This window comes from Podarcis liolepis, assembly GCF_965112155.1.
Source record: "Podarcis liolepis genome assembly, chromosome: 14".
NCBI lineage: Eukaryota > Metazoa > Chordata > Lepidosauria > Squamata > Lacertidae > Podarcis > Podarcis liolepis.
The window spans coordinates 46163494-46179741 of record NC_139569.1 but is presented as its reverse complement, the minus strand read 5'-3'; the positions used below and the strand labels follow the sequence as shown (position 1 = coordinate 46179741).

General features: G+C 44.0%; 1 protein-coding gene across 16 annotated transcripts in view; it reads left to right on the top strand.

The window, feature by feature from the left end:
* The first annotated feature begins 4062 nt into the window (after positions 1 to 4062).
* The window catches only part of NEO1 (neogenin 1), a 120016-nt gene continuing 107830 nt past the window's right edge, over positions 4063 to 16248 (top strand). For 4 of the 16 annotated variants that reach the window (XM_083475556.1, XM_083475555.1, XM_083475554.1 and 1 more), the window contains exon 1: positions 4226 to 4832. In XM_083475556.1, coding sequence (XP_083331682.1) covers positions 4418 to 4832 — 415 coding nt within the window. In that variant the 5' untranslated portion in view covers positions 4226 to 4417. Of the gene's footprint in view, positions 4833 to 16248 lie in introns of all 16 variants that reach the window. The other 12 variants (XM_083475559.1, XM_083475557.1, XM_083475552.1 and 9 more) reach the window with 9 other exon arrangements.

The following is a 16248-nucleotide window of genomic DNA, read 5'->3' as shown; positions in this document are numbered from 1 at the left end:
CAGTGGTGGTTGCTGGCTTTTAGCCACCAGACCCTTAGCCTTCTTGGATCTGGTTTTTAAAGTGCAAATATATGTATTTATTTTAATTTTAAAAATCATGTTTGAGCAAAATATTACACAGGGTGTTTGCGGGAACCCCAAAGTAGGCAGCTTACTTTGAAACAAAGTGGGGAGAAACAGAATAGAAGGCTAGGCATGTTTGGGATGCTGCTGCACAGCTGGCACTGGTCTGCAACAGGCAGTGGCATAGCGTGGGTTGCCGGTACCCGGGGCCACACAGAGGGGGTGAGAGGGAAATGGATGTAGCACTCATACACATTTCAACTGCCTAATGGCATCAGTGTCACCTAGGAGATTGCACCCACTGAGATAGGAAGAGGGATTCTGTCGTCTGGAGAGGTCACTCCCTGGTTCGCATGGAGAAACCGTTTTTAACGGAGCCCAGTGAGGGAAGCATGAAGCTGTATTGAGGCAGCACCGGGTGTTGAAAATTTGCACCCCTAACAATATTGTGCCCCCTGTGGCCCCCAACACAACACAACTGGCAACAGAGCCCTCTTGGTAGTGTTTACCTGCTTACAGAATGTCTTCCCTGGTGAGGTGCCTCGTCTCCCTCATTATTAACATTTAGCCGCAATCTTAAAACATTCTTATTTACCCAGGCATTTGATGGCTGAAAGATATTGTCCTGGCATTTAGCTATGAGGGTATTGGGTTACTGTAAAAAAGAAGAAGAAGCAAGCATTGTTTTTGCTGTTGTGTTGTGCAATGGTCTGGGCTCCTTCGGAAGGAAGGGTCTGACTGAAAAAAAGGAATGAATGAAATAGCAGGAGTGGAGGCAGGGGGAAAGGAAAGCTTGTTCCAAATCAGAAAAACCTGCACTTATTCCTTGTTGACAGAAAAATAAGAAGCTGCCTTGTAGACAGACCATTTGTTCATCTAGCTCAGCATTGTCTACAGTGACTGGTAGATGCTGCCCAAGATTCCAAACGGTATATATTCCCAGTCTTACCTGGAGATGATGGGGATTAAACCTCGAGCCTTCTGTGTGAGGAGCAGGATCTCTGCACCGAGTTTTGGAGCTTTGCCTTACATACAGGTATGTTTAAATGTAAACCAAGTATCTGAATATGCAATGGAACTTCCACAAACATTCCACAGACTGAGTTATCGATGGCTCTCTGTTGCTTGCCTTCCTTAGGAGGTACAATTTGTGCTCTGAGTTTTGAAGTGTTAAGAGTTAGATGTAAAAAGTGTACATGTAAGATTATGAGACTTTAAGAAATAATATTCAGGACACCTTCAGCTATGAGTATACCAGACTGCAGATTAGCAAATGTTTTGAGCTGATAAGAAGTGATATGGAAATTCCTTCTTTAGTCTTTGATCTGTGATGGCTCACTGACATAGACAAGTCATAACCTGATACTTCATCGAGGCTCTCAAGTAATGAATATGCATGTGTGAAATAGGCCTAATTATCTCCTGTTCCTCAGGGGGGAGGACAGAAGAACATACACATGTTTCACCTAGCACCACGCTAGAAGGAAAAGAGCAGAAAGGGATTTAAGAGTCTGAACCAAATCACAGGTGTTTTTAACTATCGGGATTCTTCCCCTACTTCAAGTTATCACTGCTGTTCACATGGAGGATGGAGCAGGCTTGGACCTGAACCAATGGCTTCAAGTTACAAGAAAGGAGTGATGGGAACGTACAGTCATATGTGGTGGGATTGTCCATTAGTTAATGAATTTTGAAAACAGATTGGTATAGAAATATCGAGAGTTGTGGGTAGGAAGGTGGGAATATCTAAATTAATGGTTCTTATTAGTCTGAGTAGGACCGAGTTAGAAACAAAAGAGGAATGTAAATGGGTAAAATTGATGGTAACTGCAGCCAGACAGGTTATAGCGAGTAAGTGGAAAAAATGCAGAAGAGCTAGGGGTGAACCAATGGAGGAAAAAACTGAATTATATTATAATTTTAGAATATCTAACTGTGAAGATACACAGAATGAAAGGGTTTAAGGTCAGTGAGAAAAAGGAGGATTGGTTTGAGAAGATATTGAATTATTTGGGTAGATTTGAACAATTTGGGGCAATAAAAATGTTAAAAGTTAAATAAACCTTGTGGATGGAGGAGTGTTAACATATATAAAATTGTACATATGGTTGATTTGAATATGTTATTATTGATTATGTATACCCAATGTATCAGCCGCCTGGGGGGGTTTCGCTGTTTGTGTTTGGTTGTTGGTTAAAAAAAAAAAAAGTTACAAGAAAGGAGATTCTAACTAAACATCAGAAGAAGAAGAAGAGTTTGGATTTGATATCCCGCCTTTCACTCCCTTTAAGGAGTCTCAAAGCGGCTAACATTCTCCTTTCCCTTCCTCCCCCACAACAAACACTCTGTGAGGTGAGTGGGGCTGAGAGACTTCACAGAAGTGTGACTGGCCCAAGGTCACCCAGCAGCTGCATGTGGAGGAGCGGAGACGAGAACCCGGTTCCCCAGATTACAAGACTACCGCTCTTAACCACTACACCACCTCCTGACAGTGAGTGTTGCTTGAAAGCGGAATAGACTCCCACAAGAGGTGGTGGGTGAGGTTTTGAAGCAGAGGTTGGATGGCCACCTGTCATGGATGATCCAGTCGAGATTCCTGCATTGCAGGCGGTTGGATTGGATGACCCCCAGGACATCTTCCAACTCTAGAATTCTATGAATTATTCTATTTCACCATTCCCTTCTTCCAGCCAGTGTGGGAGAAGACACACCTCCATCTGCTGGCTGAGACTGCTCTGCAGCTAGGCTCAAAAGCAACCTAGAGCCCTCTACCTGAATTCAGGCAGGTGGAAAGGATGGGGAAGAATTGGGGGTGGGCGCAGAGAAAGAGAGAGAAGAGGTGGCAAAGAGCAGAGGAAGCCAGTCTTTTGCTCCATCTAGCTCAGTACTGCCTATTCTGACTGGCAGTCGCCTTCCAGGATTTCTGACAGGGGTATTTCCCAGCCTTGCCTGGAGATGCTGAGATTGAGCGTAGGAGCATCTGCATGCAGAACAAGACACTCAACCAGTGCGCTATGGCGAAAAGGGAGTTCCCGTTCCATGGGGGGGGGGGGGGGCTGTGACTTCAGCAACCACACACACATTCTTCTCTGCTCCATCTACTGCCATAGTTTAATTTTAGCTTTATACAACTGTTGCATATCACCTGGAATTGTGATTACACGAGGCAACCGATGAGTGCAGCAAATAGATAGATGCAGGTGATAAGAAGCCCACAGACATGCATGCGAGCAGCTTCCTACTGCTGCCCTCCCAAAAATATGCGGAGTGGCATGCTGCCTTTGAAAGAAAAGGGAAAACCCGAGACATTTCTGGCTGTGAACAAAGATGCAGATTTTTGTTCTCGGTTGACGGCGGGAAATGCAAAAATGCACCAAGCACCCTTCTTATGTTGCGGTGGTTCGGTTCGGTTTCTCCTGCAAAGGAGGCGGTGTGGGGAAAGGATGCGGTTTGGTAAGCAGGAGGCACCGAGCGGGGTACGGAGACTCCTGCTGCGGCTCTCTCTCCCTCCGCTGCCGTCTCCCTCCCTCCCTCCACCGCAGCCAATCCTGGCCTGGACACGTTTACTCAAAAGCAAACCCAGCGGCTTCAATGGGGTGGAAGGGGATTCACTCTACACGAAGGTGTGCGCGCAGGACAGCCGCCTCTGCAAGCCCAGCCACCCCGTCGCAAGGCCCCCTTGAACCCAGCGGCTCCTTTACTTCTGAGTAAACCCACCGGGCTTGCAAGTCCGCCGGGTCTCCGAGCCCTTTTTTTTTAAAGCCCTCCCGTTCCTATTTGCAGCGGAGCCAGGGCGGGTTTTGCATCCCGCTCCCACGCCTCCCGTCGAATCCTCCCCCCCCCCCAAAAAAACGTTCTCTCCTTCGCCCCGTTCCACCCCATCCCTCCTTTGGGATGGACGTCGGAAGCGCGACGGGGGAAGCGCCGTGCCGGGTTTTCCTTCTCACTCAACGCACTCGAGGCGGAGTTCGGGAATGTCCGTGAAGGGGGGGAGGGGGAGGGGAGAGAGGTGGGAAGTACCAAGGAGCTGCTGCTGCTGCTCCGCGCGACGGCTCGCGTGGCGTGCGGAGGTGCGCGCGCATTCCTCCTCCTCCTCCTCCTCCTCCCGGACTGCCCCACCCCCTTTTTCCTTTCCTTTGGAATTCTGTCAGCTCAGCGTGCGCGCTCGCGACGATGGCCGGAGGCGGCGCGCGGCGGCCGTGTGAGGAGGAGGAGGAGGAGGAGCGGGGAAGGACGGTTGGTCGCGTGAGCGGCGGCGAGTGAGGAGGAGTGGTAGTGGTGGTGGGGCGCGGGGGCGCGCGCGCGCGCGCTGTTGCTCCTCCTGCTGCTGCTGCCGCCGCAGCGGCGGCCGTGTATGTGTGTGTGTGTTTGTGTGAGGAGAGAAGGGAAAAGGAGCCCCGCTCAGAGCCCGGCGCTGGGACCGGCCCGCCATGGAGTAAACCGGAGAACAACGCCGCCGCCGCCTCCTTTTTATTCTTGGGGCGCCTTGGAAGGAGGACCTGTGACTGAGTCGTCTGAGGAGGAGTTGCCACAGCCGCCGCCGCCGCCACTAAGGAGGGAGCCGCCGCCGCCGCCGCCTCCTCCGCCGCCGCTTCTCGCCGGGCTCGGGGCTAGCGGGGGAGCGATGGCGGCGCGGGGAGCCCCTCGGCGGCTCCTCCTCGGCTCCTTCTGGGTGGCGCTTCTCCTCGGGCAGCGCCTGGAGTCGAGCGTCGTCGCCGCCGCCGCCAGGAGCAGCTCTTCGCCTCAGCAGCAGAACCTCCCGCCCGCAGGTGAGAGAGAGAGAGAGACCCTCAGGCCGGGAGGGGGGAACGAGCAAGGCAAAAAGAGGGGGGGGGAAGAGGCTGCGCGCGCCTGGTTTGTGGCTCCCCCCCCCTTTTAAAAGGCTTTGCGTGTGTGTGTGTCCCCCACCCCCTCCGTGGTGGGGTGTGTGTGGTTTTTTTGGGGGGGGGGGAGATTTGCCTGTCTGGCATGTTGTGGGCAAGGAGGGCTACTACCGCGTCAAGTTCCAGCTTTTATCAATAAGCGACGGTGTTGCCGAGGGCCATTTCGGTGCTTTTGGGGGGTGGGGTCTGCGATTTCTTTTTAATGAATAACTTGCGCCGAAAGGGGGCAATTCCCTTCTCTCTCTCCTCTTACCCCCCCCGCCCCCTCCCCGTTCTCAAGAAAGAAAAACACAGCGCGCACACACACACACGCCAACAACAACGGGATCCTGTCCTGCCTGCCTCTGAGCAAAGGGAGTATTTATAGGGGTGGCTGTGGAGGGTCTGTTGCTGCCGCAGACTGCGAGTGGCCTTGCGCAGCGCGCTAGGAGTGGGCAGTGATTTTTTCCCCTCATTTCCCCAGTCCTGCTCCCTGTGTGTTGTTTTTAGTGTGGGTCTTTTGTCGCTGCTAGCTTAATAAAACAAACAACAAAACCTGGAGATCGAGGCAGCTTTGTATAGGTTGTGTGACACAAATCTGTTCCTCCTTACTTCTCGGCGTGTTTTTCCTCCTCTTTTGTGCTGGGATTTTTGTTTTGCTTTGTTAAAAAGAGGTCAGTTCCACTTGTAAGAGTCTCACACTGTTGGACACGTTTAATGTGCCAGCAGAGGCCACTGCACACCTCCGTAGTAATCAGTTGCTGGTGCCATTTACTACGTTGTACAGGAAGGAGAGGCAGCCACTGCAAAGCCATCCCTTCAATTTGGTATTCATCAATGAATACTTCGCCAGAATTACCCCTCCCCTTTCTCTCTCTCTAGTAATTGAGTTTGGTGAGAGAAATTCTCTTAAAATGAAAGAGCCTCAGGTGTGTTCAAGAAGACAACCAGCCTACTGTCCACAGTGCCCTTCCCCTCGCCCCCCCTTCTCTCCCCGCCCCCACTAGTGGAAGTGGTGTGAGTTGTAATACCATAAACATGAAACGTGCTTTAACTTCTGGCGGATTTAGCAGTGTGTACTTCTGTCCTGCTTACATCAGTGGGATCCTGTGTGTGTTTACTTGGAAGCAAATTGCACTGAGCTCCATGGTGCTTATTCCAAACAATCAGCTTGTAGCCCGATTATGCTTCTGGAAAGTTATTAAGCTGGGCCCTTAGGTGGCTGCTTATACTATCATAAATAAGGTACATTAACAGTCTGATTAACATACTGTAACATAGCCATGCATGTATGTAGGTCCAGTATTATAGTCATGAACGTCTCTTAACTAGGTAAAACTGACATTAAGATATTGAGGGGGGAAATCAGCTGGTTGATTTTATTTTTGCTTATTCCAAAAATCTTGAGCTAAAAAGTGTTCTGAAATATACTCCCCACTATTTGTTCAATTACTGGTGCTAATATGCTGACTTGAATAATTGAAATTGACGCTGCTCATTGGTTTGATTTTCCACCTTTTACATATGTAGGTTTTTTTGTGTTACCTTTTCGGTATGCTTTACATTTGTGTTCTGTGGTTGTGGCCAATAGCAAAACAATTGAAAGTGAATCTGAATACTAGTAATGGAAATGATATATGAGTTTCTAGCAATATTCTTGTGCAGTTGTAAAGTGTATGTGCGCAGGGAAAGTTGACTTAAGAGTAGCTGCTTTTCTATTTTGCTGGGGGGGGGTGGAATCTTACAATATGTATATGCAATTCAGACTGAGATTCAGTTTGTAAATCGCAGAACATGTAGGCTAATGTGTTACACGTGCTGCCCGTAAAGAACAAAATGAGTTGGGGGTTTTTCCCCAAATGTCTTGGAGAATTACAAATTTCAAAGTATTGATATACTAAACTGGAGTTACTAAAACACCATTTCAGTTTTTGTTAAAAGTGTTATGCCTTATGTGGTGGTTTATCTTAAGGTATTAAGATAAAAAGTGGATTGAAGCATATTTGAAATAAGTTCTGAAGTGGGAAAAGAGATGTGGGTGTAGCTGTATAAGTTAACACCAATTTACGGAAATCTGTTTTTTATAGAATAGAACAGTTTTGTAAGTAGAACATTAAAAATAGGCATTATCATCTATATGCAGTTAATGATGCATGTTTCTGGCTGCTCTGGGAAGTTTCCCAACTCTCAAATCAAGGTGTGAGTCAAAATATGTAAAAAGGCAATGAAATCCCAACAGCCCAACAGTCTATCCTATGCTCAGCTTGGTTACTATGTTCTGCTTTGCCTCTGTTATGAAATAGACTTCATGTTTCAAGCTTTGACTATTTGGATAAATGTCACACTTCTATAAGTTCTTGATGTATCTTTGACTATGTCATCCCCAATAGTCAAAATTTTGGGTATCATAGGACTATCTTCACCAAACAATTTCTACACAGTTTGTCATTAACATGCTATTAGTGTGCTGCAATAAATATTTAAAATAGGCTCCTGTGGAACTCCTCACATCAACCTGTGGAAGGGGCTACTGCTGTGCTTCTGCATGAGTCACTGTCTTGGGTGTCTTTTCTTCCATTGAGGTTCCCTGGTGGGGGACAGTTTTGTTGTATCTTTGCTTTCGCAGGGAAGAAACTCATTGTTTCTGCTGTAGCAGAATTACCTGCTCTTGGAGGTGGGCTGTCTGACTCATAAGTGGCTACTCTGAGCTTAGCTTCTTTCAGTTTGGGCACACAGCCAGATACCTGCCATGAAGAGATACTGGGTGGTGGACTCTTCTGATGGTGGGTAATTCTTACTCTAGACATACTCGGAGTAAACCTTTTCCCTGTATGTGTGCCTTGACTTATAATTTAGGGAGCGGGAAGTATGTGTTGGCTACCAGAAGTTTCGACATCCCATTATTTAGGGTTACCCGTTGAATTCCCAATTTTTAAGGAGAATCTAAAAAGGAGACCTCAGTAATAATCTGATTGTTTTAGACTATGCCTTATCCAATATCGCAATTTTAGTAATTGAATGGTAGAATAGGCATTTTGAGTTATCCTTCATGTTCATCATTTTGAACAGAGATGTACGGGTGTCTCCTGTGTTAGAATTTTGGGGTGCTCTTGTCCTCTGCCAATAGGGCAATATGGGAGGGATGGGTTATGCATGGAGGTCAGTGTTTCCCAGAGCCAAGCCACCCCAGATGGTTTCCCTTGTTCTTTGGTAGTGTCAGTGAAGCAGAAGTGGATAGAAGATAGGTGAAAGAACTCTCCTCACACATTCATCACTGTAGCTGTTGCCTTTATAGCAAAGAGACACTACTTGAAATTCCCCAGGTGCCAGGCATGTTTCGTGACTAGCACAGGTCCGATTGCGACCATGGGGAGATCTCTGGTTGCCAGGTTGGCAACTGACATCTCCATCTGGTTGGCCCCTCCAGCCTTCTTAAGCAGGTAAGCAGAAGAGCTTATTCATTGCATTTATATTCCACCTTGTACTCCAAGGAGTACATGGTTCACCCCCTCCTCAAGTTAATCCCTACAACAACCCTATGAGGTAGGTTAAGAGGCTGTCACTGGCACAAGGTCACCCAGTGAGCATCATGATCAGGGATTTGAACCCTGATCTCCCAGCTTAGTCTAACACACTAACTGCTACACCACATTGGCTTCCAAGAGTACAGTGGTACCTCAGGTTACATACGCTTCAGGTTACATACGCTTCAGGTTACAGACTCCGCTAACCCAGAAATAGTGCTTCAGGTTAAGAACTTTGCTTCAGGATGTGAACAGAAATTGTGCTCTGGCGGCACGGCAGCAGCAGGAGGCCCCATTAGCTAAAGTGGTGCTTCAGGTTAAGAACAGTTTCAGGTTAAGAACGGACCTCCGGAACGAATTAAGTACTTAACCCGAGGTACCACTGTACTTCTGTTATGGGGCAGCTATATAAATTACCATATTTTTCCATGTATAAGACTAGGGTTTTCCCCTAAAAATATAATGCCAAAAAGTAGGGTGCGTCCTATACACAGATAGTGTCTTCCCCCATTTTCTTAAATCTGAGTCCCCAAAAATAGGGGGCGTCTTATACATGGGGGCGTCTTATGGACGGAAAAATATGGTGAAAAGGTAAATACATATGGAGAAAGCAAAATTTCACTTCGAGAAGGATCTGAAATATTTTACTTGAAGCTTGAATTTGTTTTTTTCTGGATTGTTTTATTTGATGCTTTAATGTGTTGTAAACCGCTTTGAGATTTATTTATTTTTAAGTGTAAGTGCTATAGAAATGAAATAAATAATAATAACAAATTTCATTGGGGAAAAATGGGGCCTAGCTATTCCGTTATGGTGACCACAACCTAGATTTAAGGTGCCATTTGGCGATTAGCTTATATAGTTGACTTTCTAAGACTGCAGAGAAAGCAGTTTTGGGACTTGGTTGGAAGGGGTAATGTATACATTTTCTTCACTAACAGTGTTTGAGTAATCAGGGCAAGGGGAATGCTCCTTCAGAAGACCATGTTGGTTTGTGGGAACAAAGAATAAGGTGAGATTTGAAGACGCAGATCTGCCACTGTTCTGTGCTCTGCCTTAAGCAATGCCCTTCGTTGTTGCTAAGAAAAGGATGGGAATTCATTATTGTTCCCTTGCATCCTGGTGGGATTTTTTAGCACACTTCTTACTGAGTTAATTCCCAGTAGTTTTTCCCAATCTCCCAAATTAGTTATGCCTTAATAGTTAAGAGATCTTGAGGTGTACTCTTGCTTTGTCATGTTAAACACCTCAGTGAGCCATAGGCATTTGGGTGGGTGAGAGTAGCCCATGAAAGGCAGCCTACTCCTAGTTAAGAGCAACAGGCTATGCAGTTTTGCCTAAATCATAAATTACATCTTTTTCAGCTGTTGCATCAGATGAGTTTATTTCTGGGCACACAAACATCAAATGTTTAATCACTTTGAGGTGTGCTAAGTACCCCAAAATACCATTCGGTTAAATCATAAGGTGATGCATAAAATAAAAAATCTGGCTCAATTAGAAATTCTTTTCACATCAAAAGGCCCTTTAAGATGGTAGACTTCAACCTATTTCTAACAAAATGAAATACAAATGCAACAAACAAACACTCTGAGAAAATCTTTTTCTCATTATAATAACCATGTAAATTAAAATGGTATATCAGTTTCAGTAAAGAAGCTGTATGTATTGATCACCACATGGCTTTTCGCCATTTTGTTTTTGCTGATTCAGCCTAGCCAATTTGGGATCACACAATGCATGTGACTGTTGGTGCCTTGTAACCAGTTAGGTTTAGTTATGTGCTGACACCACTAGGTTCACATGAAGACTGTGTTTCCATTACTAATTACATGGGTAATCCAGGGTTGTTTTCTGAGCAGTGTTCAGCCCATTTGCACTCTTTCCTGAAAAATAGCCAAAAGGGGCCCCCTCTTTTCAAATCTGAGCAAGCTTTTAATGAAGCTGCCCTCCGCCTTCTCCAGTTTTGGCTCAGCGCTAGTGTCTAGCACTGCATACAACAAACCATTCTGCTCATTAGGACTCTTTCCAGCTTCACTAGAAAATCTTCCTATAAACTTTTTTCACAGTTTCTGAAGCATAACTAGACATCTTTCACATGAGCATGCAATGAATCTTAGTAGACTAAAGAAACCCCAATAGTCCTTAAAATGCAATATTTCCATGACAACTGACAGGATTTGGTACAGATGCTTTAAATGAAATGTACCCCTTTAAATGAATCCTTTTGGTTATCCTGAAGCAAGTATTCCAAATTCTTCATTGTTGTTTGTTGATAAGCATGAAAAGAGGCCACTAGGTTGTGAAATCACTCAAGTTGCATTAATACATTAATGAGAGCTGTTGCTTGTATGGTCAAAGTGTGTCTTTTTGCAGTTGTGAGGTCATGTGTAACCATTAGATGTGTCTAATATCCAGCTGTGATATATTTCATAGTTTCTGTTCTTTCTGTAACATCCAGGGATATTGGAGGGAAGAATACTGAGGTAGGGGCTTGATCCTTTGCTGCTATGAAAAGGAATGACTTCTAAATTACATGCTGTTAATGGGGAGCAGTGACATGATGAGTGACATCATGAATCTTAGTTACAGGTAGGTAGCCGTGTTGGTCTGCCGTAGTTGAAACAAAATAAAAAAATTCCTTCCAGTAGCACCTTAGAGACCAACTAAGTTTGTTACAGTGGTGCCCCGCAAGACGAATGCCTCGCAAGACGGAAAACCCGCTAGACGAAAGGGTTTTCCGTTTTTGAGCTGCTTCGCAAGACGATTTTCCCTATGGGCTTGCTTTGCAAGACGAAAACGTCTTGCGAGTGTTCCGATTTTTTTCGCTCCCCCCCCCTTTTTCTAAGCCACTAAGCCTTTAATAGCCGCTAAACCGCTAATAGCGCTAATCCGCTAAGCTGCTAATAGGGTTGCTTCGCAAGATGAAAAAACCGCAAGACGAAGAGACTCGCGGAACGGATTAATTTTGTCTTGCGAGGCACCACTGTATTGGTATGAGCTTTTGTGTGCATCCAGGTGCTACTGGAAGGATTTTTGTTGTTGCTGCTGTTTTAATGATGAGTCTTGCAACTTGTTGGTGTAAATTTGAGTGAAAAAAACTTACATTTGAACCATTGAAGGGGCATTAGAGGTATGGACAATATATTTAATTCTAGTGGAGCTTTGCCCAGTCTAGTGGCTTCAAATGCTTATCTCCTTTTGTCTGAAAATAGGGCAGATGTTTTTACTGGAGGGTCACCCCCACTATTAATGCTGTACAATACAAAAAATATTATGAAATACATTTTTCATACCCATGGCTACTCCAAAAACTGAAGTTGTCAAAATGTCCTGTGATATTCTGCCAGTAGCCATGCTGAAGGGAGCTCTTCAGCATTTCCGCATTGTATTTTGCAGAAAAGAAAAGAGGAAGTGATATAGCAGCACTGATTACTGGGCATACCAATATATTCTCCAGCTCCATAAAGGTTGCTCCCAGGCAGAGCAGAGATAATAGCGATAGTAGGTGCTGTAGAACATTAATCTTGGGACCTGAGGCAACAGAACTATACTACCAGGACAGGGAAAGCCCCTACCTGAGGAAATGCTTGTGTGAGACAGGTTCACGCCTCGTAGCTACCAATGAAAAGATAGGATGTGAGGAAGCAGTGTCCAATTCAGTGTTTGTCCTTGTTACTGTGATGGGATTCTCGTGGATTGTTGCCAAGTTCATGTTGTGCCCTCTGAAGTGGCAAAGAAAGGAGGGTTGCGGGGGAAAGACCCCCGGAATCTACTGACGGTCTCATTTCATCAGGATTTGTCTTCTTTCTGATTTAAAATATCAGTTCTATCTAAAATTCTTTGAAATGTGCTGCGGCTGAAGCAAGGATTGTCTATTCAGGACCTTTGCACATTGACATACCCTTTATGGCCATCCTGAGCTGAAGATGCTTTGCAGCTTTTTTATTGAGTTGATGACTGCACTTATATGCACACACTATAATATAATGTATTTGTTTAATTTATTTTCTAGCTCTTTTTAAGAAGCTCATGGTAGCATACATGGTTCTCCTCTTCCCCATTTTATTCTCACAACAGCCCCGTGAGGCAGCTTAGGCTGAGAGATAGTGATTGGCCTGAGATCACCCAGTAAGCTTCATGGCTGAATGAGAATTTCAACCCTGGTATACCAATACTCTAACCACTACCCAATATTGGTTCAAGCTGCCTTTGAGTAGCCTTATTCTTTTTCTCATTGGATTAGTTTCTGTGATTTGGATGAAGTCCGAATTTTGTAATTACTGTATGGCACATTAGCACCTCTCAAGAATATGCTTCAGAAAACAAGATTCCTGGGAGAGACCTTCCTTGCATAGAGTAAAAGCTACATCCTATACATGAGTGGTTATGTCCAGGAAAGGTTTGCTTCTCACATAGACTTTTCTTCACATGTTGAACTCTTAGCTATATTTTTATAGTGAGACTCCACTTCCATCTATGTTTCACTTACATAATGTGAAATAGTATTGCTTTCAGTAGCTAGGGAAGATTTCCTACTTAATCTGAAGATTCAGGCTGACAATTTTATGATATTCACTGACTATATTGCTATTCAACTTCATTGAATATTTTTTTCAATTGTAAAACCCATATGTCTCCAAAATACTGAGGAATGTATGTCCCTGGTCTCACACCCAAAATTTCTTACTCTGTTCATCAAAGTTGAAGCTTTTCTGTTAGTTTCTTATATTCAGATCTGCAGAAATGATGATAGGAAACCTTTCATATGAAGCCAGTGGTATGGATTCTAGTGAGCATAGGTTCATCCTTCCAAAGTTTCATATTACCTTTCCGATTCTTTTCCCCAATATACTATTCTACAATGATGCTGTGCCTGTTGTAAATTTCTGATGCATGATGAAAATAACACTGTGTAAGACTCCACATCCTTGAATATATTTCATATAATATAGTAGATGGAATTGCCTTATTTGATGACAAGATGCTGATGAACAATTGAAAAAATTGATGGTTTAAGATCTGCGATTGCAAGATTTGAAGTGTAAAGTTTTGAAGTCATCCAAGAAGGCAACAGTACTAGGAACAGTTTGATGGTATGTGGAAATACAATATACTCAAATTTTATATTGTATTACCAGGATATTGTGCCAGACCTATCTGTGAAATGTCTCTTCTCTGGATAAAGGGTGAATAATTTTATCTTCCTGAACAAACCAATCTCAAGACCACTTTCTGTGTTAATAAACTTTCCAGGTAATTAAGTGGTTTGGTTTTTATATCTAGAAAATGCTGTTTTTACAAACCAGTTGGCATATATAATAGTGATGGGTACACTCCCATGGCCAATTTGAAATTGGTCTGCTAAAAGCAAACCAAGAAGATGTTCACTGGCTCTTCTCTATTTATGATGCCTCTAGGCTCTTGATGCCCTGCCCTGAAGGTGTTAATGGGAGAGGGGAGGGACCTAGGGGCCATATTGCATCTTAAACCCGCCCCACCTGATGATTATTTGCACTCCCCCCCCCCCCCCAGTAATTCCAGAGGTGGAAGTTGTGTGGAGGGGTGCAATCTCCAAATATGCTCTTGTGACTGAGGCATTATGGGAAATCTTTCCTGTCACTGATTGAACCCCCCCTACCGTTGCTTTCACCCCCTCAGAAATATCAAAGAATATTGCGGTTAGGGTCCACACTGTGACAAGGAAAACAGGGGATGAAAGTTTACATCACTGGGAAAGGCAATTACATCACCAGTGTCCAGAGTTTGCCTTATGCATACTCCAGGATGGGACATGAATTAAATTGCTGTCCCCTAATGGGTAGACACATGTTGACTTCACTCTGATATTGCCTGGGACATGATTTTCATAAAAATGCTGGGATGGTGGAGAGAGCTTAGGTTCAGATGTAGTGATTTATTGAAAGGCACACAACTCTCATGATTGCTGCTCCTGAGGCCTATTGGATATGAACACAATAGCGTTCTCCTCACTTGTGATTCTCATTAATTGGCATTGGAGGCATAATGCTTTTGACACTGAAGGTACTACATAGACATAATGGCTGAAAGTAACTGATAGCCTTATCATTCATTAATATGTCTAATCCTCTTTTATAGTTATCTAAATCAGTGACCATCAATACATCTTGTGCTAGTGAACTGTGTAGTAACTGTGTAGTGAGTGAAGACGTACTTTGCCTGTCTGAATTGTCCAACATTTTGCTTCATTAGATGGCCTTGGCTTTTAGTATTACGAGAAAGGGAGGAACATATCTCTATCCCCTTTCTGCACACCTTGCATGATCTTATACAGCTCTGTGATGTCTACCCTTATTCATCTTTTTTCCTAAACTAAAAAGCCCCAAATGTTGTAACCTTTCTTCATAGGGGAGCTGCTGCCCTATCGTATTATTTTTGAGGTGAGGCAACCAGACCTGTACACTGTACACTGTTGTATTGTGGTCATGACATCTAACACAAAGTTCTGCCACCACGTATAGGCTGTTTGGGAGACCGACTTGAACTTTTCATCTATTCTTGTCAGTGTTTGAATTTAGCAGTGATCCAGGTGCCTGTGACTAGGAGTTCCCTGATTGTGAGCACCTCCAGAAGTATAGTTGCATTATGTGGTGCCTGACTGAGACACAGTCTTCACTTCTCATTTCCCTCTGTGGCCCCCTAGTTTCTTGCTCAGTCACAAGAGCAAATTCAAAATTGTGGGGTGCACCATAGATTTGTATAATGGCGTGATATTGGCAACTATTATATTTAATCATTTCCTAGGCCAGATGCTATCAGCTGGATGAGAGTTTCATGCCGTGGCCCTCCATTAAAACGATTTTCATCTGTGCCCCCCTTGGAATATCCTGGGGGCCCCCAGGAGGGCATATGGCCCCTGGTTGGGAAATGCTGGTATAGAAGTTAGAATGTCTGTAGGACTAGGACCTAAGAGACCAGGGTTCAAAATCCCACTCAGACATGAAGTTCACTGGGTGTTACTGTCCTTTACATGACTAAACTTAAGTCCCACTGTGGTCTTTGTATGACCTGTTTTGCTATGGCTGGTTATAACCCTCCAAATACCGCAAAATGCAGAAAGAACCAAATGATTTCAGTTTTCACTGCAATTTTCACTGCAGTTTCACTTTTCCCCATTTTATTTTGGAGGGGAAAAAAGACTCTATGTGTTTTCTCTTGAACTATTTTGTGAATTAGATTTTTTCATATGCTGTGGTGCAAAATTGAATTGTTAAAATAGTTGTGGATGTAGAATTAGTTGAATGTTTACTATTTAATTTGTCATATTGTCTTAATAATTGTTTTTAAAAATAATTGTAAAAGGATAGGTGACTTGCTGGCATACAAAGTGAAAATCAAACTTGGTGTGATAAACAAAAATACCATGAAATTTTTAAAAAAATCAAAGCTCAGCACTTTTAAAAGTCCAATTTACTGTAGTTGGATACATTTTAGAGCATGTTTAGCTACTGTTGGATTCAGTGGGACTTAAAAGTGCTTGAATTGGCTAGATCATGCTCTTAGACTTCCCAAAACTAAGCAACCTCCTTATTCTGTTTCCAATATATTCATTTCATTTATACTCCATGTTCTAGCTGACGTATATTTGAGGCCTCAGTAGGGATCTGGCAAGTGGTTTGCAGTGTGGTTTGGGCTATAAAAGAAATCCCATGTCTTGAATGGAAGTGATTGCAGCTGAAGAGACTTTTTTCCTTGGGGGATGAGGTAACTTTACGCTGGTTGTGTGAAGTTTAGTGGATAGAAACCAAAGTATATGT